The following is a 22,934-nucleotide window of genomic DNA, read 5'->3' on the forward strand; positions in this document are numbered from 1 at the left end:
CTTGCAGTCACCTCAAGACTCTTCCGGTTTCTTCCCAACTCTCTAAACAAAGGAATTGCCAGGGTTAATCAGTTTGAAATGTCAACATTGTTTCACGGATTGCAACAAGGACATTCTGCTTTTTCCACAATTGTCCAAAAATACTTCGTTGCTCGATGCCATTTTTTTGACTCACGCTGAACAATTGATGCTAGCTGCAAAACCAATAAACAACTTACTGTATATGTAGATGTGTGTTAGAAAAAAATGAAATTCTAGTGGTTATTCATGGGTTTATGAACCCACTGGCTGGATATTATATATATTATTTATAAAAGTAATGTAGTGAGGAGGAAGGAATTCTTTTTTTTTATATGTTATCAGTTTAATTTAGGAAGAAAAAAATAGGACAAATAATGTGGAAGGAAAAAAACTCTTTGAAAGAAAGGTTCATAAAAACTTTGGCAATGGAAACTGTGTTTTTGGAGAAAAAAGTAGGTTATAAATATGTACTTATGTAGGTATATAAAATAAAGAGTTAGCCAAAACGTCTTCAAAAGATGAACCCATATTTGAAACATTGTACAGCTTACAGATATGACCAAAGTTGAAGAAAATATGAGCTGTCCGACTCCAAAAAGGCTAAAGGCGCGTAACCACATCTGTCGTACGTGTATATATAAAAGGCTCGAAGATGAAATCCATGCCCATCTTGGGCCTCCCTCGAACCAAATGTCGTCATAATATTTTTTTTTTTTGAAAATTCCGCGTAATATACAGACAAAATATATTCATTCAGTCTAATTTCGTCACAATGGTAGAACTATGCTCGGAGTTACCAGAGACTCTGGATATGGCTTTAGTTGTGTTTTAATTAATAATCAAGGACAAATTAGCAACCATGATATCTATAAGAACACTGGTCTGACTTTGTGCTACATCAATGAAAACAGGAAGAAACTGGAGGATTCAAAGAACCACGAGAGAACTAGTTCGAGGTTGTAGAGGTTACAAGAGGACTCCAGGAATGTCAAAGACGCCAAGTGAATCGAGAAAGTGAGCACCATCATTAAACAGCCCTCTTCATCTTGTTCAACATAAAAACAAGGCTCTTACGACACTTAACAATGTCCTTAATCTTCATCACATCAACTCCAGCATATAGGAGATCTGAGATACCTTTTAGCTTGTAGCTCGCTCATGATGATGAAATGACTGAATGATTAGTTTAGTTTGCTTATGTATAGAGGATGGCAGAAAAAAAATATCAAAAAATTATCTCTAAACCTTTTCGTAGTAATGAGAGAATAAACATTAATAAACAGTCCACGTTTTGTTTTCCTACCCTCTACTCTACGTCTTTCATTAACACACTCATATGTAGGTTTTCTTTCTTCAAGAATAATGAATACAGCCTTGAAAAATAAAAAAAGCCTGCTTAGATTGCCACATAGAAAATATTAGTCCAGTGTTTAAGGCATATTTTCAACAGTTCTATCTTTATGCTTTTAGCCGTATTATTAAAAAATATTGCACTTACTTTAGGGTTGCATGAAGCTTTCCTGCTCGTCCCGCAAATTCGTCAAAGTTAGGAATGCTACTCTGTAATGGAAAAAGAAATTAATAGCCGAGAAATGAAAATAAAATGTTGGTATAATAAGCAGTTGGAAAAATATAATTTTAATACTACATTAAAATAAAATAAAATAAGCTTATCATTTGTTAATTAAAGATGAAAAACAAATCCCATTTTAATTGTGCAAGGATTTTAAAGATTCATCCCCCCCCCCTCATTTCCAAGAACTTAAAAACAACCTACGTGGCTTGTCAACATAAAAACACTCTTGAACAAAAATCAGGAAAATTAGAACATTCCAATATATTTTTTACTGTATATATACATACAGCCTATTATTTCATAGACATATTTGAGTACATAATAGGCTTTGTAATCAAATTTGTAGAAGTAGTAAATATTTTAGGAATAGTGTACAAATTTTGTAAATTTAAGGGATTTATATTGGCCCCCATATGTCCCTTTTCAAAGAAAATATATATTTGTTTCCTCTTTCTTTTATAGGGACGATCCTTTTTGCCTACGATTTGTAAAATACCCAAATAATAATTTGTTGTTTATAAATTGACGACTGACAATTTATTTAAATTTGTGGAATGATTTAAGATACGCAAGAGATTCAACTATAGTTTAAAACTTTTATTTTATTTAAGAAACTAAAATTGCTCATGATAAAGACAATTTCAAGCATAAAATCTATCAATATTTTAATGTGGTGATCAGTTTTGGTTACTTTAAGTGCAGTTTGCGGGTCCTCAAAAGAGTTAAAATTAATAATATACAAATAGAAATCTCCATAATTTGTCTAAGAATACATATCATTCTATTTTGCTTTTGTGTAGATGATCCAAATATATTCGGCAAAATTTTTAAACAAGGATAAATTGAAACAAAATATTTTGTACTTATTAAGATACTAGAATTTGTATTTTAGTTGGGTTTTAGAAAAGTATAAATTTTTCCATTGAATAATCCAAAAATAAAAATCATCAAAACTTCTTTACATTATTCTCTTTTTTTGCTCCATAGAGGAAGTTTAGAAAGTAAATGGAGATATATTGGCTATAGGTTAAGCAAAAGCCTATCGAAATTATTATTTACAACATAAAGAATAATAATTAATTTTAAGGTTTACTTACTAAATGAGAAAAAAAGACAAAAAAAAAAGTTGTTTTAAAAGAAACAAAAAACGTTTTTGATTTTTTTTGAAGTTAGAATGTATTCAAAAGACAAAATTTGACTGTTTTTTCCCCAGTTATTATTTTTTAGACACAAAGATAACTTTTTGATCATTTCAACCCAAAAAACTTTAAAAAAAAAATAAAACAGATACCATTTCGTATAGAGAAAATGTGTTAATCTCAAAAATTGAGACAATAACAACTAAATAATTCAAAAAAACTTTTATTTTCTACAAACCTGACAACAAACTTTTAGTAACTTAAAGTTTGATTCTCTTTTTGTTTGTATATATATATGGGGTCCATTGAAATCTGAACACTTAGCCAATTCAATAATTATTGAAGGTTGAATGATTGAAATTAATTCATACTTCCATATAATAAAGCATACACAATTTTTTCCAATACAATACAAAAATCTAAGCACTCTATCTTACTTACAAGTCGTGAAAATTACACTTAAATGTGATCGACGAATTTCCATTTGCACACTCCGAGCAGTTGGGCGTCTCCAGAACCACCGTATACGCTGTCAGCATGTCCAAAACGTTGGAGAAGAAGAAGGGCTTCATCAAAAAGGCTAAACTGGATAAGGAGGAGTTAAAGAAAACAACCCAGGCCAATCCCCTTAAGTACATGAGAGGCCATACAAGAGATCTCAGGGTTTCACGCCAGACAATCCAGAGAGCTATCAAAAAAGTGGGTTGAAAGATCCTTGTGAGGGTGGAGAGACCACTTGTGACACCAGAAATAAAAGAAACTCATCTCCTCCGTTGCAAGAATCTTTTGAGTTATTTAGAAATATTTTTTGACACTTTCGTCCTCCCTGCAGCCCTGATGCCAAGCCCCTCGACTAAACTTTTTGGGTGCATGTCGAGGGGAAGGCCTTCAGTGTCTGTCATCCAAACACTGAGGCCCTTAAATCCACTCTCAGTCCGCACTAGGACACACATCTATTTAAAGTATTGATTTTGTTGGAACTCTATTATTAATTAATAAATTATATCTTGTTTAAATTTAAATTTAGAAGTGTTCAGATTTTAATGATTTATAAATATTTCGGAGTATATAAATGTTAATTGGTCTCTTAAAATAAAGAAATGTTCAATTTATGTTTTACGATATTTCGATTAATTAATAAGATGAAACATTTATTGATTTTATTATTATTATTATTGGATCCCATAAATATTTAAAGTCCTACGATCAACATCATCAATGATACTCTAATTTTAAACACAATTTAGAATAACGTATGTTCCTTATTTACGAGCTTCAAATAGAAGGGGAAAAAAAAGAAGATGTATAAAAGATCAATCTTGCCCTCATCATCGTTTATTTATTTTTCTAATATCTTACAAATAATCGTACAACATAAAAAAACTGATCCATGAGGATATAAATAATATTGACCCAAATAAAAAAATATATAGATATCTTCAAAGATAATGATCCAAAAACGTTGGGGTCTACAGTATCCTCCTCCACGCATATACATATAATGAAATACTTATCCCATAAGTACCCTATATCATTAAGATTCCTTTATGGTGGTTAGATAACACTCACTTCTGATCGTTGGTATGATTGTGCAATTACATATAACGGAAAAATTCCCTCCAAATGATAAGAGGAAAAAAAGAAAACACATTGACAAATAAATAAAATTTCAAAAATCTTTAAATTTTTACTGTGGCCATAATTTTCGTCATATTTACTTGAAAATTTAAATGAATTCTGCGTATGAATGTTAAAAAGACTCATTTGATGTAATCCCCTCTAACATCAATGAAAGACTGGATCTGGATCCGGAAGTTGGAGCCGGTGTTAACAATATAGTTCCTTGGCAGGTTAATACTTTCTGAAACATGACTCCTGTAACCACGGTCTGGATTAGGACACCAGCCATATTTGAGATCTCTCGATTTGAAATTCCTTGGTTAGAAGGAGTAAATGTAATACGAAAATGTTTACTTTCCATACAATTAGTCAGTGCAACTCCATCTAACCAATCAAAGGAACCTTAAAAAAATAATAAGAAGATTTTCAGGCGAAAAAAAAATGTTGGGAGCACGGATAAATACTTTAGTCTTTAGAGCACTTACTAATAAAAACAAGCAAAATTCATTTTAATATAACAACATTTAATTTTATTTAAATCTTGAAATATACAGAAGCTGCATATTAATTATGACTAAAGAAGGGATCTGTGTAAAGAAAAGATATAGATTCACGATATAAAATGAAAAACGGTGTATGCATGGGCTCCTTCTTCTATTTTGTTCAATATTTAATAAGTAGGGCTGTTAACATCTCCCTCCTAAAAATGAATTTTCGCCTCTCTTTGGTGTACGAAGGTGGTCTGAAGATCTTCTAACCTAACAAATATACAATACATTTTTTCGGATTTTTTTATTTTCCAACATAATCTCCTTCTAACACTACAGACTTCTCCCAGCGATGCTCCCATCTCTGTAACCCATCCAAATAGTACTAGGCGTTTTTTTCAGCAAAGTAATTATGCACAAGACACTTTTTGTTTTTTGGCTCAATTATACCGAGTTGGATTGACTTAGATGCGTCAAATTTAAACACAAAAAGCCTTTATATGTCTGCAATTGTTTTGATTTATTTTAAGTTTACAATTTCAAAAACTAATATTTAATGATAGCCCGGTTCTCGATTTTGTTCATTTTCACAAGAACAATCATATTAACTCACTTAAACGACTTTTATGTAACATTTACACGTCCAAAACTAGTGCTACTAACTTTACGTTGAGGTTGAAAACTTTTTGGATCAAACTAAGTACATTTTGAGCAATCTGGAATCGAAAAAGAAAGATGGTTTTTGTCTCTTCATGAACTATAAATTTTGTACAAAGAGTATAGGAATCGACTGGACTACTAATATATACCTTATCCTTCACATGGCCCCAAAGGAAGAAGGGGATAGGCATTAAATCACAAAATCTCAGTTGTCAATTGCGACCACCTCTTCGAGAGATAACACGATCTGGACACTTTTCCAAACTTTTCCCATAAAAAAACGATAGTTTCTTAGCTTGTGTGGTACGTAGCGTCATTTTGTTGAAAGTAAACGCTGTTCAGATCAATACTCTCCAATTCTAGTCATAAAAATCATTAATGAGCTCTTGATAGCGCAATCCATTCACCAAGCTCTTGTGATTTAAGGATACGGTCCTGTTAGCGTAGCTGTGGCAGCCATTTGCCTGATATTGTTTTCCATTATTAATGGCAAACCTTTTTCTTTACATTGAAATAAATATCCGATCATTTATCTCAAAGAATGCCACATTTCTTTGAATATAAAAAAAACACCTCGTATTAAAAAACCCTTTATTTACCTTGTACACTCAATACTGAGCTGTTACTTCTTTTCTGAACAAACCTTGGAGTAATTTCCCTGATGCTCATAAATGTTCTTACGAAACTCAAACAGTAGCTCATATTCCTAAATTCATTTTGTTTTATTAAAATATAATTATTTAGGATTTATTTAAGAGTAAAATGAAGTTAATGGATGAATTATTCAATGATGTATAAATCAAATAATAACTTTGGCAACATGAAATTAATATTTTAAATAAATTAACATGAACTAATATATGATAAAATGCATGCCAAATGATGCATATCGTTTTGAATTTTACAAAAAGAACCCTCTCCAAAGTTATGACTCAATATTATTTCTACAAGCTGTTTTATATGGCAATAAGTGAAAAGTGCACAAATATTATCCCCTATTCGAAATAACTTTATAATATATCCATTTCCAATGTAGGATGTACTTCAATATGTGGTGTGTCAACATAGAAACAACCTTGAATAAAAATTCAAGAAAATCCAAATTAATTATTTTACTTCATAATTACATGGAGATCAATCTTCCATTTACACCTTTGAGTCAATTATAGGCTTATTATTCAAATTTATGAGATAAGCTATGATACCTAAGAAGTGTAGCTATAGTTTAGAAACTTTATTTGATTTAAAAAACTAATATTGGTCCCCATATGGTTCCTTCCAATTACATCAAATCCATTAATTCTTCATTTTATTATTTTGAAGATCAATTATGGATAATGTAAGTCCAATTTCCGGAACCCCCAACGGGTTAATAAGAATATTTTGTTGATAGAAATTCCCCAAAATTTGTGAAAGTAATGTAATTCACAGATATCCTTCATTCACTTTGATGATTCTAGACACCTGAGGCTCTGGATGGAAATGTAGAACTGATGTTATTAGGTATTATACATTGAGTGGATAATAAGGTCTTACCAAGCTTTTAAAAAGAAATAGTCTTACTATAGAGACTGTTGATACGTTTAATGGTAAATTACTTACTATATTTTCTTCATTTTTAATATTATTTTTCTTAGTGTGATATGCTTGTATGCGGCTTCCCTGTTATGCATATTGACAGATTTTATCATTACATACGCCACACTCAATTTGGAGAAAAATCATTATAACTGGCTTTTGAGTTTAGAGTATATGTATTTTAAAATTAAATTTCGTACATATTTTACAAATTAAAATATGCTAATTTTTTAAAATGAATATGGAAACGTAGGTAAATTGAGATGGAGACAGATAGTAAAATTGGAATAATATGGCTTTTACCAATAACGCCCTAAATGCATTGGTATAAAAATGAAAAAGTGACTTGCATTAATTCATCATTATCAATTATCCATTTTCGTGAATATTTTCATATCGTTGATTAAAAGGATGAACTGCAATAGTACTATTATATTCAAAAAATATCAAAAACATTGAAAATATGTAATTACAATTGGTTTGATGCAAATATCCGTACAGTGTGCAAGGTAAAATTGTCGACTTTTTGAAAACAAACAAATTGGCTAAGCCTTTCTAAGAATGAAAAGGATTACAATAAAGAAAGCCTTTTCCACGGACTTCTTTATTGAGATGTCTCTCTATTTTTCAAAATGATTTAATTTAGCCACCACCATGGTCTCTAACTTGTGCCTAAAGGGCTCCTCAGGATCCAAATTTCGGTGAGGTATAGTGCAGGCTCTCTTCTCGACTACTCCCTAAGTTGTGTAGCTTGGGGAGGAGGGTGTTTTTAACTAACGAGGACCAGAAGGCCTTGAAATTGGCAGCCCACCACTCCTGCGACTTCTGGGTCGGATGACCAGATGCTTGCTGACATATACACTTGACATCCTTGAAATTGGATCAATCTAAGGATTCACGACCGTCTGCAAGATTTCCACGTTCTCCTTTTGTTCGATTTTGTGTCCCTTTGGGAAACCAGTAAGAAGACATGGCCTTCTCATCCGAGGCCACAACGTTCAGCATCATAATGTCTTGAAGATGTTTCGTCCTATTTATTGGAGAGACTATGGTAGGTATCTCAGCTAAGTAGCGGTCATTTCGGGTGTTCCTAGTCTAGTCAATGGTCCAAAACTTCTTACCTGAGAAGATGCGAACTGTTTACCCATTATGCGTTAACTATGTAAACAATTTGATCTGTTTTTGTCGGTGCTAATTTATTAATTAATTAATGCGGGATAGATGACATATACTACTTTTCTTCAGGCAAGAACTTGATCATCAATCAACCTTAGGGATAATTTTAACTTCCCCGATGAAGGATTCGCCTCCAGACAGGGTTCCTTTCACCCCACCTCCGAGTGAAGAACCTGCACTACAGTCCGAGGAGAATGAGGACCAGGCTTAGGATGAGGATGACACCTTGAGGGAACGCCAAGGTAATTTGTCTTTTATTCGATTAAAAACAAGAAAATTTGACTGCTCCTTTCTGAACCCCGATAATATTCTCGATTACGATGTGGCAGAAATTGGTATAAACAAATTCGATTTTCTATCATATAATATTTCAGAATTAAATTCAGAGATGAGAACAGGGAGGGTCATCATAGGTCTCGTGACCCCTGTGATCCAATTTCCAAATTTAAAAATATCAATTTGTCACTAACATACCAAGAAACTTCAACCAAAGAAGAGTTTTCTGTTGCCATACATGGAATGCAAGGTATTTTAGAAATATATCCAATTAATTATTTCATGATTTTAACCCTAAGATGCCTTGGAAAGGCCTCCTTTGAAGAAATACGCAACTCACTTGACTTCTTTGTCCATAAGGTCAAATATCTGGTGTCAGTTCGCTCTAAAATCAATGAGAAAAGTCTCCAAATCCATCCAGATTTCAAGAATAGAGAAATAGGAGCCAGTATTTTCCTTTTTTTAGGCCTATGGTGATTCAAAAAACCTACCCGCCTTTCTACCTTTCAGAAATTTAATAATTAAATTTGAATTTTAAAGAGCAAGGAAACAATGTTCCCAATGTTTTAAATTTGGTCACATCCTCAACGTTAAGGTTGACGGATGCTCTCCCAATAAATATATATATAAAATTAAAAGTGGGCATGAAACGAAAAACTTATTTTATGATATATTCGATTGTTTGGTTTAAAAGTTAGTTAGTAAAAAAAAACATGTTCATTTAGTTTAATTGATTTTTTGTTTGTTTTTTACCAAATAAATAGAGAGGGCGAAGAAATACAAAATTGCTCACAACGCGTGCTGTATTACTTTATTTGCTATGGTAAATTAACTAAATTAATAGGTTTGTTAACTTAACAGTCGATTTTTTTTTATAAAATAAGTTTTAATTTATAAACCCACTTTTATTGATATATATTTTTTTCATCTGATTTTGATGAGTTATGGATGAGTTTTATTACAGGTAGGAAGCTTTGAACGGAAGGAGCTCTTCAGATTCCAGTTACACAAAAATATAGCAGGGTATTCTGAATAGTACCTAAATTAATGTCGTCGTCAGTTAAGGTTTTGGTTTGGTTTATTTTTTTATAGCAAAACGTTCTACTGTACAGTCTTCTTTATATAATGTGTCCTTGCGAATCGTGAAATTATATGAAATGCAGGTATGGTGAAAGGAAAAAAAAAGCAAAAACGATAATGAACGTGGTAACCCTGACAATTTAAATAAGTTTTTAGAAGAGAGCAGTTTAGTTATTATTTCGTTTTATTATAATAGCTGAGAGAGCTATGAGTTGAGAGAAATAAACACGAATCCCACTCCGTATTTAGCAATTATATAGGAAAGATTTACTCCATTGTCGATCCTAAACTCTACTCAAAGTTTTTCAAGTACTATGGATTATTTATTACTTATTGTTCTCTATTCATTGTCATATTTTTACAGCCTATACTTATTATTTATTCTCTGTCATTATTGATCACACCCACTCGTGGCAAAATTGTATCCTTATATGTTCTCTCCGAAAGTTTGAACGAATAATGATAAGAACTTTAGAAAATAAAGAATACAGCAAGAATATGCTTATAATTTACTACCTTACTTATACGTGATTAAGATACAATCCCCATTTATTAATCAATTACTGACAAAATTTGAAATATATTTTATATTTTACGATTCGAAAATAAATGACAAAAATAGACAAATTGCATTAGAGCATGATAAAGCTCTACGTAGGGAGTTGCTTAAGAATTTTTACTTTTTTGAGTGATTATTTTATTGAGTAGAGAAATAAAAGTTATATTTCTTCAAGTTATTTATCTTTACCTGTTTTTGTGGAGATAAAGATTTATTTGAGAGTATTACATCTTCCTATTAATGCTACTTAAAATAACATGTTCAAATATTTATATTAGGTTGAAATAGTAATAATTACAAATTTATATTTTTTTCTTTAATTATACCAGTCAAGTTATAAACACGTTTTTTTTTAAATTTCAGTACTTAACCTTGAGAAATTTCTACGTCACCAAAGTTGAAATAAAGTCAATTACTACTGAATTACGCCTCTTCCTAAGAAATACAGGCTCAGTTTTTCGGAACCGGAGTAGTGATGTTAATAGGTAGCATTTTGGGGAATTTAAAAAAACCTGAAAACCAATATGGCAACCCTGACAATTTGAAAAATATTTTGAAGGAAAACAGCTTACCTGTCATGACGTTTCATTAAATCAGCTACAATCAGATGTGATGAGGGCAATAAACATGGACATTCACAAGCATTACTCTCCATCTGGAACTTAACCAGACTGCATATGTGCCTATTTCATAAAATTAGTTTTTTATTTCAGGGCCGTCGACAGGGTGTTTGATATGGCCTAAACATAAGGGGTGGGGGTATTTAAGTTAACTAATAATTACATTTTTTATACTAATTAAGAAAAGTTTGCTTTTCCTCCAAATCCTCAATTTAGAGCCTGCACTTAAAATCTTAGAACTGTCTGACTACTTGATCTAAAAAATAACAATGTAACAAACAAGCGTGTGCAGTTAAAGCTGAGTGCGTCATATCAAAAAGAAATTATTCAGGAGAGTATATATTTATATTATTAAAGCAAAGTTTGTCTGTAATTATTTTTCTGTTTGTCGAAGCCCAATAACTCCAAGCCGTCCTAGTTATTACTGCTAGGATAATTATTTCGGAAAAAACATGGGCCCATACTCCTCCCTTGGTATTGACGGCCCTATTTTCGAAATATGACATTTGTGTCATTAATGATTAAGGCAGATTAACTGAACCCCTGTCCTAATCTGTCATTGCCATAAAAAAATGTTGTGCATCCCTGCTTTACAGTATATTATTCCCTTAGCAAAACGATCAAACATTTTTTAGACATTCAATTTAATTTTTTGATCAATTAATTATATTTTTAATATGCAAAAAATACTACTGCATATATATATAATCGAATATAAAGAAAAATACTAGTTGAGTTGACGTAAAATTAAATATTTTTTATTTTTTTTGCAACATGCATTGCCATTAATAAATATATATGTATATAATATACGGGGTGTATAAATAATTAAATCACAATTTTGATATTATCCTCATGTATCAGTATTACTTGTACGAGTGTAGTAGGTGTTGCATGGAAACTAGGATACTTCTGTTAACATTTATTATTGGAGGTTATGTGAAACAATCATAAAGCTTAAAATTGCGTCAGAAACTATATTTATACTCCGCCTTTGTTTCAATTCTTAATTAATTCTTCTGTATCCAATTTTTTTACTAACCACCAAACTTTGTAAATATAAAAATTGAAATTCTTAGCTTAAGATGATTGCATTTGTTCATGGAGAAAAATAATATGAAAATGGAAGAGAGTGCTTCTTTTTGTAGTAACTACCTAAATCAATGTTTTTTATTTCCCAAACTGTTATGAATATCATTTTATCATTGAAAAGAAAACATATAAGTATAAAGTAATTTTTTCGGCAAAAGAACGATATTAATGACGAGAAGGGATGGTTCATCTTACCCCCATCCCTCATACTATCAAAAAAGGGAAATGAAAGATTAACAATCAACAGTATGACCTTTACGAATTCTATGGAGCCAAGTACTAAGGTTGAGCCCAAATGACCTTGATTCTATATGTATTAGACGCCCATACACCCTTATTTACTTTGGTCGGAAGGATATTGCGTAGTGAGATACTTACAAAACTCAAACTTCCATATTCCATTGAGTTAACCGATAAACAAGGAAAAACATTTGTAGCGCTGGTCGAGTCAAGAGAGCTGATAAAAGCCAATAATTTGCACATACCCTTCGAAATAAGGGTGCCTGAAGTGACAGGAGTCATTCCAAGTTAAGCACGCAATTGGACTTTTTGCAGAAGTTACTGCTTATGGAAGAGAGCACGACAGAGAATCGGATAAAAAAAAGAAGCTTCAACCGCCAGAATTATCAAAGATTCGAATAAGGAAACACTCGAAAGCGTCTCCTCAAACGCGATAGTAAAAACGACTGTAAGACCAGAAAATTACTGTGGGAAAATAATGTTTAAGTATTATATGTATGGTCATCTCTTTATGACACGCATGAATCGGGATAAGTCACCTTCTGAGTATCGAAGGATCAATAGAATAGATAAAAGTGGCAATAGTTTTCTAATATCTCTTAATCCCGAGTACTAATGAAGTAAGATACGATGTACTCTCAAACTAATATAATGTAGCACCATCCTAAAAATTTTTAACAAGCTTTAACATGTTGATTATCGGTATTCTTTTTTCTTCAGCATGCTCCAAACGCTACCGATTCGCATCACTGAAGACTATTGTACTATCGAAGAAAAAATAAACACATATTACTGACATATATATATACAGAACTGTACTTAATTCCACATCTTCCCCCACCGAAAAAGAAAAAAAAGAATTCATTTTTTGTTATACAGATATACAACTACCTAACACCACCATGGAATTGTTTGATGTGACAATAATGATATAAGTTAGTAGAAGACATCAAACAAAGAGTTATCAAGAACATATTTAATGGAAAGAGAGAATACATCATTTCCTTTATCTTCAAAATAGCAGGTAGCACTCTTCCCATGAGACAAATTTATTCATTACTACATAATACACTTGTATATACGAATACATTGGCTTGTAAATCGTAAGCATTTTGGATATGAAAAAATAAACAAAAAAAAACCCTGACAATTTACAGAATGTTTGAGAGAGAGCAGCATAGCTGCCATGACCTTTAACTAAGTTAGCTGTAAGATGAAAGAAATCCAAATGATTTATCCTTAACTCTTTTTTTTCCATGAAATTTTTTTTCTTGGTCAAGACCAAAAATCTTAAATTGTGGGGGGGAGGAGGATTACAGCTCATTCAGCCCCCCTTCCTGCATCGGCACCATATATCAAACAAGGACAAACTCAGAATCACATCTTTAAGATCTTCAAGTCTACTTTGAGTTCAACAATTAATCAGCGTTACTCTGCGTGATTCATAAGTACACACACTCGTGACAAGTGTTGAGTCAGTCCTGATTCATTCGTGTAAGTTCAGTCCAGTCTTACAACTTGTCCTATGGACTGTCAGTACTAGAGCTGATAAAAAAAAAGAAAGAAAGAAGAAGTTGAATTACATCACCAAGGACTATATAAGTTTTAGGACTGATATGCAGGTTTGAACTGGACCGGACCAAGATTAAACTAGACGGGACTTCTATTTTCAATTGTAAATAACTTAATACTTATATGTTCTCTCCTGGGGAATGAAATAGTATCAATAACACCTCATGAAGATTAAAAGAAACACTGTTTAGGTTGCCAATAACACTTGCACGCTGAAAATGATTAGAATTTACAACCTATTTATACCAATACTTTGTGCCAGTCTTAAGGTGGCATAATGATGGATGGCAAAGCTCTGGATAATGAATTAATTTAAATATTTTCACATTTCTGTACATGAAAATATTGTATTTGATTCGTGATTATATTTAGACCACACATACAAGTTTTTTAGCTATTTTAGTTGTAAATAATATAACATTCCGTTATGTTAAAAAACAATGGATACCCTGACATTTTGAAGGATGTCAAAATTGCCGAACTAGCAGTTATTCGAATTAAAAAAGAAAAAGAAAATGAAACTGTTCTAATGTACATTATATATGAAACAGGTGTAATTTCCAACTTTTTTCGAATTTCGATTACTGATAGAGCTAAAAAGTTGTCTTGGAGTACTATAATTATCTATCCAATGTTGTATTGTTCTACGAGATCATCTTTAGTTCACACATCTCGATCAAATTATTAAAAAAGGTAAAACCTCTTTCCTTAGTGAATATAGATACTAAAAATACAGGGTTCGTTATTTTGCTTAAAGTAGTTTAAATTTCACTTTTACTAAACTATAAAAAATATCGGAAATGTTTATTTCCTTCAAATTTGTCTTATTAAGCCATAAAAAAGAGAATAAAGTTGGAAAAATTTGTTGACCCTCGTATAGCGCGCATCTTTTTTTTCTTATTTTATTCTCTCTTTTTGCTCATACGGGGGTTTTAGAAAAAAAAAATATTTTTCTTTTGTATAAGTTGGAACAATATCTTCCATAATTAATTTATGCAATATGATGATTAATGTGTTATTTTAATTGATTAAGTAAAGCACATTTGTCTACTTTCAAACTTTGAACTAGATGTACAACCTAAAGATGGGCTCCTAGGACAATTCCACTTTACATAGGTTACTTTCTTCCAATACTGCAGTTTTTCCGAACTTGTTGATATCGATATTCGGAAAAAGTGGGGAAACAAACCGCACTAATGTAGGTTCAACAGACTTATGTATACTTGTAAGTGTATTCATACATTACCCACCCTTTGAGTATGTTATATTTATACCGGGCCATGTATACATAAATAATAAAAGAAATGGAGCCTAAAGACTCTATTACTCCCCTCTAAAAGAGAATGTCGTGATGTGAGTAAGTGCATATTATCCTCTTAGCAACAGAATAATACTCCTAAAAATAATAAAAAACTTGTAAAAGAATGTTCAAACAAGGAATAAAAGCATAAATAAACAAATAAAAGCCGTACATATATCAAGGTGGATGAGGGTTAAAAATTGTAGGGCAAAAACTTTTAAATATGGATCATCTGTATAGATTCCTTGCAGTATTGGAAAATCATGATGTACGTTATACCGGTACAACATATATTAATACCGGGAGACTATAACTTAAACGGTACTTTCATTGTCATTGGAAAAGAAAAATATTTAGTCAAATTGATTAAGTATATGTGTGTGCATACAAAAGACCTGAGAATTTGGTGGGGAGTCATAATTGTAACTCCTTGTTGGACTTAGAGTAGAATTAATGATAGAAATCGTATTAATTCTAGCAACAGTCATTTTTATATCATATTCTCCTTCCTTTCTTGTCACAACTGCTTGAAGCTGATCTAATGAAAATTTATGAAAGCTAAGCTGCTTTCTTCCAAAACGTATTTAAAAATATCTATATATATGAAAAGAAGAATGACAATTGTCTGTTTTGGAAAAAAATTAGGAAATATTATACCACGATCACAGACAAACATCTCATAAATGCTTCTGTATGAGCATATGAATTGCACTTAGCCACGGAAAAGTTACGGATAGATTTTGGTGGAACAGATGATAACAGAAAGGGCAATTAAATTTTAAGATTTCAAAAGTCCAGTTCAACATTAAAAACGAATAATTTTCCATAACTCTGAAAAAAATTGGGATACATAACTCAAATTACTGTAAATTCTATAAGTATCATTAAAGGACTAAATATCTATTTAAATAAAAACATAGTTAAGGATACAGAAAATATCAAAAAGGTTTTGCAGGCAAAATATTTTTGGCGAAAGTTTATACTCTACCGAGTGCCCATTGACATTTGAACTCTTTGATGCTATTTCCGTCTAAACGTACATTGTATTAGGTTGTTCCAAAATTCAAAATTCAAAAAAGTACTTGATCATGTCAAATAGTATTCTCCGACTCGGATAACGTCGTGGCAATGGTCTCAAACTCTCACAATTGCCTGGAGAGTTCATTTTCGTTTAATAACTTCATCACTTCCTAACGCCGTAATTGAGGTCTTCATGGCTATCAAAATAGCTCCGCTCGCTCTAATCCCCCCCAAAAAAAAAAAAAAACAGCGTTCTGTACAAACAGCTGGAACTCCAAAAACTGTTTCCTGTGGTTCTGGAAGAGCTTAATCTGGGCCCTACAGAATTCACTCGCTCATCCTTGTTGGCCTTAGAAAAAGAATGGAGTACCCACACGCTGAGGAGGTTTTTGAAGCAGCGATCATCAGTCAGGATTAAAAAAATGTGGTGGGGAAAGCTTCGCTGAAACCTCTCAATTGCTCAATCAGGGTTTATTACATACCAGGTCCGTAACTTGAGCAATGTTATTGGGTGTCCTGGTCTAACGGGGACATTGTGATTTAGTATCATTTGTAAATTCCTGTGTAAAATTGCATTGTCCTACGAGGTAATCTTTAGGTATCACATCTAGTTCAAAGTTTGAAAGTAGACAAAAGTTCTTTAATTAATAAATATAAATACTAAAAATGCATTCTTAGTTATTTTACATAAAATAATTTTTATAGATATTTTGTATATCTAAAACTATTGCTCAACTAGTTTTTTTCTGAAATTGTACTATAGAAAACAAAGAGAGAAAAAAATCAGGAAAAATTTGATAGTCTGCGTATTGTGCAAATCCTTTTTCTTACATTTTTAGAAAAAAAAGACTTAATTTTTGATGATATTCTCACTTTTAACTAAATAGGGTAGTTTTAGAGAGAAAAAAAAGAGTTTTTTAAGGGTCAGAATAATGTCCATCAAAATTGAACGATGCAAAATTGTGAATATACTGTATATTACTCATTATTGACAAATAAAAATCTTTTGTGTCCTTTCGAACTTTGAACTAGATATGCTACTTAAAGATGCCATTCTTGTTGTCGTACAATTGGACAACTTTTCCAAAATAGCCGTAATCGAAATTCGAAAAAAGTGGAAAAACAAACCACCCTAATGAACACGTTTTTTTTTCTTTCTAAAATCCGATTAAAACAAAAATATTTGGAGGTCATTTATTAACCTGAATGATTCAAAGGTGCAGAAATACTCTCATAAGTTTAAGTTAAAAAATATAAGTAAAGCTTAAAATAATTTGCATGCAAATATTTCTGTTTTTCCTATAATAACAAAAAGGAGGAGCACAAATAAAATCACTTTATTTTTGTCTCGTAAATTTTTAGAAATGTTTGGCCAAGTTTTTACCTTTAATTAATCCTTCTGAAAGTAATTATATATCTTTATTATTATGTAAGAATGCCAAGTAAATTTTTTACACTTAACTCCAGCCCCCCGTTACATTGGCCTAATTGAATGACATCATAATGACGTCATAGGATGATAGGAAATATACAAAAATGTATCCAAATCAAGATGAAAGCATGTTTATTGACTGACAAATTTAAAGCAAAGAAGTGAGGTGATTTGTTCTAGTTATGAGTTGCTAACAGGGTTTGACTATACAATGTTCTGACAGAGTCTATTTTGAAGTTATAACCTTGCGATAAATAATTTATAGTCTACTCCACTCAGTCATATAAAAATATAACACACATAATTGATGTTCATGAATTTTCTATAATTTATAGAACAATGCTATTTACATTAAGAGCATTGAAATAGTTCAAAAAACTATTCTCGAAATTAAGAGTAAATGTATACATGTAATGCGTCAATATAAGAACAATCTTAAACAAAAATGAGAAAATCCACATTTATTTATTTTCTTCATTTACGACATTGGTGTTGTGTCAGTTCTTATATAAGACTGAGGACTGCAGTCCCCTCCAGTTCACTATCAGTCCCAAAAACTTATAAAGTTTGTTCCTTGATGACATCACTCAACTTTATTTCTTTTTTTTTTTTAAAATAAGTTCAAGTACTAACAATCCAACGGACTGATAGCACCTGTCCTAAGACTGGAGTGGACCTAATAAATCAGGACTGACAAAACACTATGCAACATGCAACCCTATATTTCAATCACTGACTTTGAATTCAAATTTTTGGGCTGAGTTAAGATACCACAGAATTTTAGCTATAGTTTAAAACTTTTATTTGATTAAAGAAACTGATATTTGCCCCGATATGACCTTACAAAAACAAGCCATCAATTTGTGATTCTAATTTTGTGAGATCAATTTCAGCTACTTCAAGTGAAATTTACAGTCAATTTTTGGCTTGTCTTAATACACCTCTGGATTGTATATTCAATGGTACTTAGGATTGACGAGTAACCTAGGCTCTTGTGTACTTGCAATGGCGTCTTTCTTTTAGTGTAAAGAGCTTCACCCTCTTCATTAATGGTTACAAAATGACTAAATGAATATCTTTTTTATACCCCTTTTTTATTCCTTTTGTTGTTGTTGATCTGGGATTAAGTGTTAGCCAATTAGATCGGAGATTGCTACATTAAGTGCTGAAAATGTTTGCACCAATTATGAAACCTTTAAAACTTATGAGTATCAATTCCTCATTATTTATTGTGACGATCTATTTTGACTACTCTAAGTGCAGTAATTCGAAAGGGTTAATATAAATAATTTGTTGAATAAAATTGAGGATAATTTGTACAGGAATAAATTAATAAAAGTTGAGAAAAAACATTCTAACTTGCTTTTGTGTCGACATATGTTTTTTAGAATAAGAAATTAATCACGGTCGTGTTTGAACATAAAGAACAAATCACTTTTAACATTCTAGGAATTGAAAATATTAGTTAAGTATAAAAATATAGTAAATTTATGTTAATATAATGTTGGATCGTTCGATTGTGTGTTTAATATTGGCTCCAAATGGGCCAATATAAAGTTTCAAAAATGGTGCGTATCTTGATTATTTAATTTGTAAAAAATATTTTAATAATGTATAAAAAGACACAGCTAGCCAAAAATATCATGAGGACAAGGATTAACACTTTTCCCCACCTCTGAAGTGCTTGAGCTAATTTAAACATAAGCTAAATTTAATATTTTTCCATCAGATGGAATAATTGTATATTTTGACTCATGAAGATAGGCTTTTCGTATTCTTAAGTACTATCCAGATGTTGATCCTTAGAAATCAGTGAAATGTAGTGGATTACAATTCTTCCTTGATCTTCCAGAGTGAACTTTTGCTACACATAATATTGATAAACATGAACTTCTTAAAGTACTCAATTAAATATTATAATAAAGAAAGAAACAGAAACAGGAATAGACAATCATGTACTTTAGACAAAAGAAAAAACTGCACTGTTTTTCTTTGCAATGTTGCCGGGTCAGAAATCAGCAATATCTACTTCTACAAACGTTGTTTCAACGACAAAGCCTAAAAATCTGCTTAATACATTTCTTTACATGCAGTAGAAAGACTTTAATTTAGTCTCGTAACACTAACAGGTTGTTTTATAAAGTTGATACGTCTCTTGGTGTGCTGTGGCCTAAAACATTAAAACATACAATTTGTATATAATTAATTTATGTGCACAGTATTTGAACACTGCAAAATCAAACCCATAATTCGTTGGAGATATTATAAAACCGGCCCTGCTAATTGGTACCATATTCATTGTTGCCAGGTGGCCCTATGGAAAATTGCATATATCTACCTCAAAAACTGATAAATATCCATGGCGGATATCAACACAAATGGCCTTCAAATCGGTTAAACTATTGTAAAGATCAACCAAGTTTTCCGGCTATTGGCTAAATGATCATTGTTTCGGCTAGGGATGTTAAAAATCGGCATAATTATGTCAACGATCCGCCATATTTTCTAGCTATTTTTTTAGTGAGGCATATTCAAAATCGGCTATTTGTAGTCGGAAATAATCTAAACTGGCAACACTACTCCTTTTAGATGTCCTTATATAGTGACGTGGTATCTTTGGAATCATAAAAAGTGACATCATGTGTGTGACAATGGGTATTGATATGACAAAGAATCTTTTCTTAATTTATATTCATTATTTAATCATTTGTGGGTATATAACAGGCAACCAATATTAACAAGGGTCTTAATTCCGTAGTACCATTTGTCTCTCTCCCTTCTTCTTCTACACAAATCCCATCTCTAGATACACCTACATATGTTGTAATTAAATCGGAAGTGTTTGATAGTTTCACGTTATCATATATTTTTGTTAGATTTATGGCTTGAAACTGTAGCTCAGGTTCTCTCTTGAGGCAACATTTATGGGGCATGAGATATGTATTTACTTTTAGAAAGTGATGAATTGAAAGGGATCTCACTTTACCCATAATATTTCGTAGGTGTCAGGACTGTTTAACTCTTGAAGTATATATACTATAGAAAAAGGTATGCATTTTTTAAGGTTTCATTCTTACTTTAAAATGAATTTATATAACTGGATATGTACATCCTGTTTAGATCTATACACTATGTACTTAAATACATATTATAATGAGATATTTGAGTGGGAGAAGTGAAAATGGAGATTTAAATTTAATTAGAGATTCGTGAGGATTTTCTTAATTCCTGAGACAATAACAGAATGACTTTGAATTTTCGTTTCTTAATTATCACTTAAGATTTTATATTTGTATGATATGTATTTCTATTGAGAGACTGACACAAAAAATGAAGACTTGAATATATTATACAGAGTTAAACGATATAATTGTCGCCCTAAAGTAAACAAAACTTCAGCTTAATTTTTAACTTTTTTGCTAAAATAAATTCATGCAAGTTGATTATGTAGAAGAGCTGACATTTATCAATCACCGTCTTGACGATTAGGCTTGCTTTGGTGTTACGGATGGTCATGTTGGTGATGCTCTGACCACACAAAAGTAGTCGTGTGGGTTCAGGTCGGGGAAAGGGGAGGGGCAGTCAGAGAAGGTTACAATGTAGTAGCACGCTTTCTGAATCCTAGCCTGGAGTTGGTGGCCGGTGACGAGTCCTACTGCCAAACCCAAGGTTTGCAAGCGGCCACTTGATTGCACCAAGGGATCATCCCACTTTCAGCACGTCTAGCTACACTTACGGGTTGACTCTCGAGACGACTTCAAAGATGTGAGGTGGCATGATGTGGCCCTTACTTGAAACCAAAGTAAATACCATAACTTAGGGCGAAAATTTGGTTTTCATAATTCTGGGCAGCTGGGAATGTACCTCCCAAGTTTGAAAGACCCAAGCTAAACTCATGCCAATAATAGTAAACAATCGCTATTTTTTGAATATACCAAGTTCCAAGTTGTACAGACTTAGCAACTTTTACACAACATAAATTTACATAACTATTATAGGCCTCCCACCTTTCTCCCAATGTGTTTCAAATCTTATATGTTTTGATAAAATGTTTTCATCTGGTTATGTTTATCCCTGATCAAAAAAAGAAAAAAAAAAAAAAAAAAGCGAAGGTGCCGAAACAATGAAAGTAAATAAATCAATAACGTGAATGAAATGTCAATAGTTAATTGTTAATGTTTATATAGATTACCTTTTGATGTATTATACAAAATAATAATATTTTTCTTTTCATATAATGAAAAAAGTGAACAGTGTTGTCTGAAAAAAGATCAATTTTCAATTATAATTTCAATATCATATATTTATGTGACAAATAAGTTTAGCTACAACTTTATTTTTCAATTTTCTTCACACACACCTTGAGAACAATTACTTTTCAATGAGGCTACCCTATACGGCGATAATGGCTTATAGGTGGCGTCTAAAGCCTGCATACCCACAGCACATAGTCTTTTCGGTAAAACCATCCCAGATCTCATTAACAGAGGCCTTCAGGGCAAGTTGTGGTGGATGGTGTAGACTTTTGACTCCACGTACGGCCAGAATTTAAAGTCAAATAGGCTCAAGTCAGGGCCCTGGAGGAGTCATATTGACTTTGTCCAGAAGTTTTTCCCAATCCCCTTTACTAGTTTTGTGCCTAAGAGCTTTTTCTTAATTCTCACTTCTAGTTAGCCGCTCCTTGACGAGATAAATTGTGTTCCTGAGCACTTTGAGCTGGTCAGATATTTTCGCCTGGAGAAGTGCAGATTCTCTTTAACTGAACTTATGTTCCTGAGCTTCTATTCACAATCAGCACGGTCAATCCGGTGGATGTATGAAAATAAACATTAACTGAAGGAGTTTGAGATGCAAGTTCAAGCTAAGAAATTGGTTCATATAACCTTGAGTTATATGAGTTAAAATGAGTGTTCTAATTTTTAACAACCGGTATACAATAATAAAAAGAATAAAGTCATGCAAAATATGGTATAAATAACATATTTATACAATTGTATTCATAATCTAAATGTACTTATTAATTACTGGGTGTGTGGAAATTCTGTGGATATCAATTTAAAGACTCAAAGCTCGAGTTTGAGATAAGATACAGAAGTTGCATAAATTTATTTCAAATCTTTCCTCGTTAACATTTTTCTTTAACTTTATGGAGGCTTGTGAGCGTTTCACTATTTTGGCGTTCCACTCAGAGTTCCGTTCTTTTCTTTTTCTTCAATCAATCGTTACACAATCAGTCATGAATTCCGTTCTGTTCTAAGTTCCGTTGAGCGTTCCGATCATAAAGTAGTACCAAATACACTGTACGACAAAAAATCCCGGCTTCCACTTCGATATTGTCAGCGAGGCCTCATTTGAAAACTAAGTTTCAAGGTTTTTTTAATACAATAATTTGGTGAATATTAGCGTTCAAGTGAGCTACAACTGACTAAAATCAGTTCATTTGTTGTCGAGATTGAGGGCAAAAGTCAAAGTATATGGGATTTTT

General features: G+C 31.9%; 1 protein-coding gene across 1 annotated transcript in view; it reads right to left on the reverse strand.

Moving 5' to 3' along the window:
• Positions 1-22,934, reverse strand: part of LOC121132491 (protein MTSS 2-like) — a 94,378-nt gene that overhangs the window by 19,365 nt on the left and 52,079 nt on the right. The window contains exon 2 of the mRNA XM_040727900.2: positions 1,520-1,581. Coding sequence (XP_040583834.1) covers positions 1,520-1,581 — 62 coding nt within the window. The remainder of the gene's footprint in view (positions 1-1,519; positions 1,582-22,934) is intronic.

Source organism: Lepeophtheirus salmonis, chromosome 2 (genome assembly GCF_016086655.4).
Source record: "Lepeophtheirus salmonis chromosome 2, UVic_Lsal_1.4, whole genome shotgun sequence".
Lineage (NCBI taxonomy): Eukaryota > Metazoa > Arthropoda > Copepoda > Siphonostomatoida > Caligidae > Lepeophtheirus > Lepeophtheirus salmonis.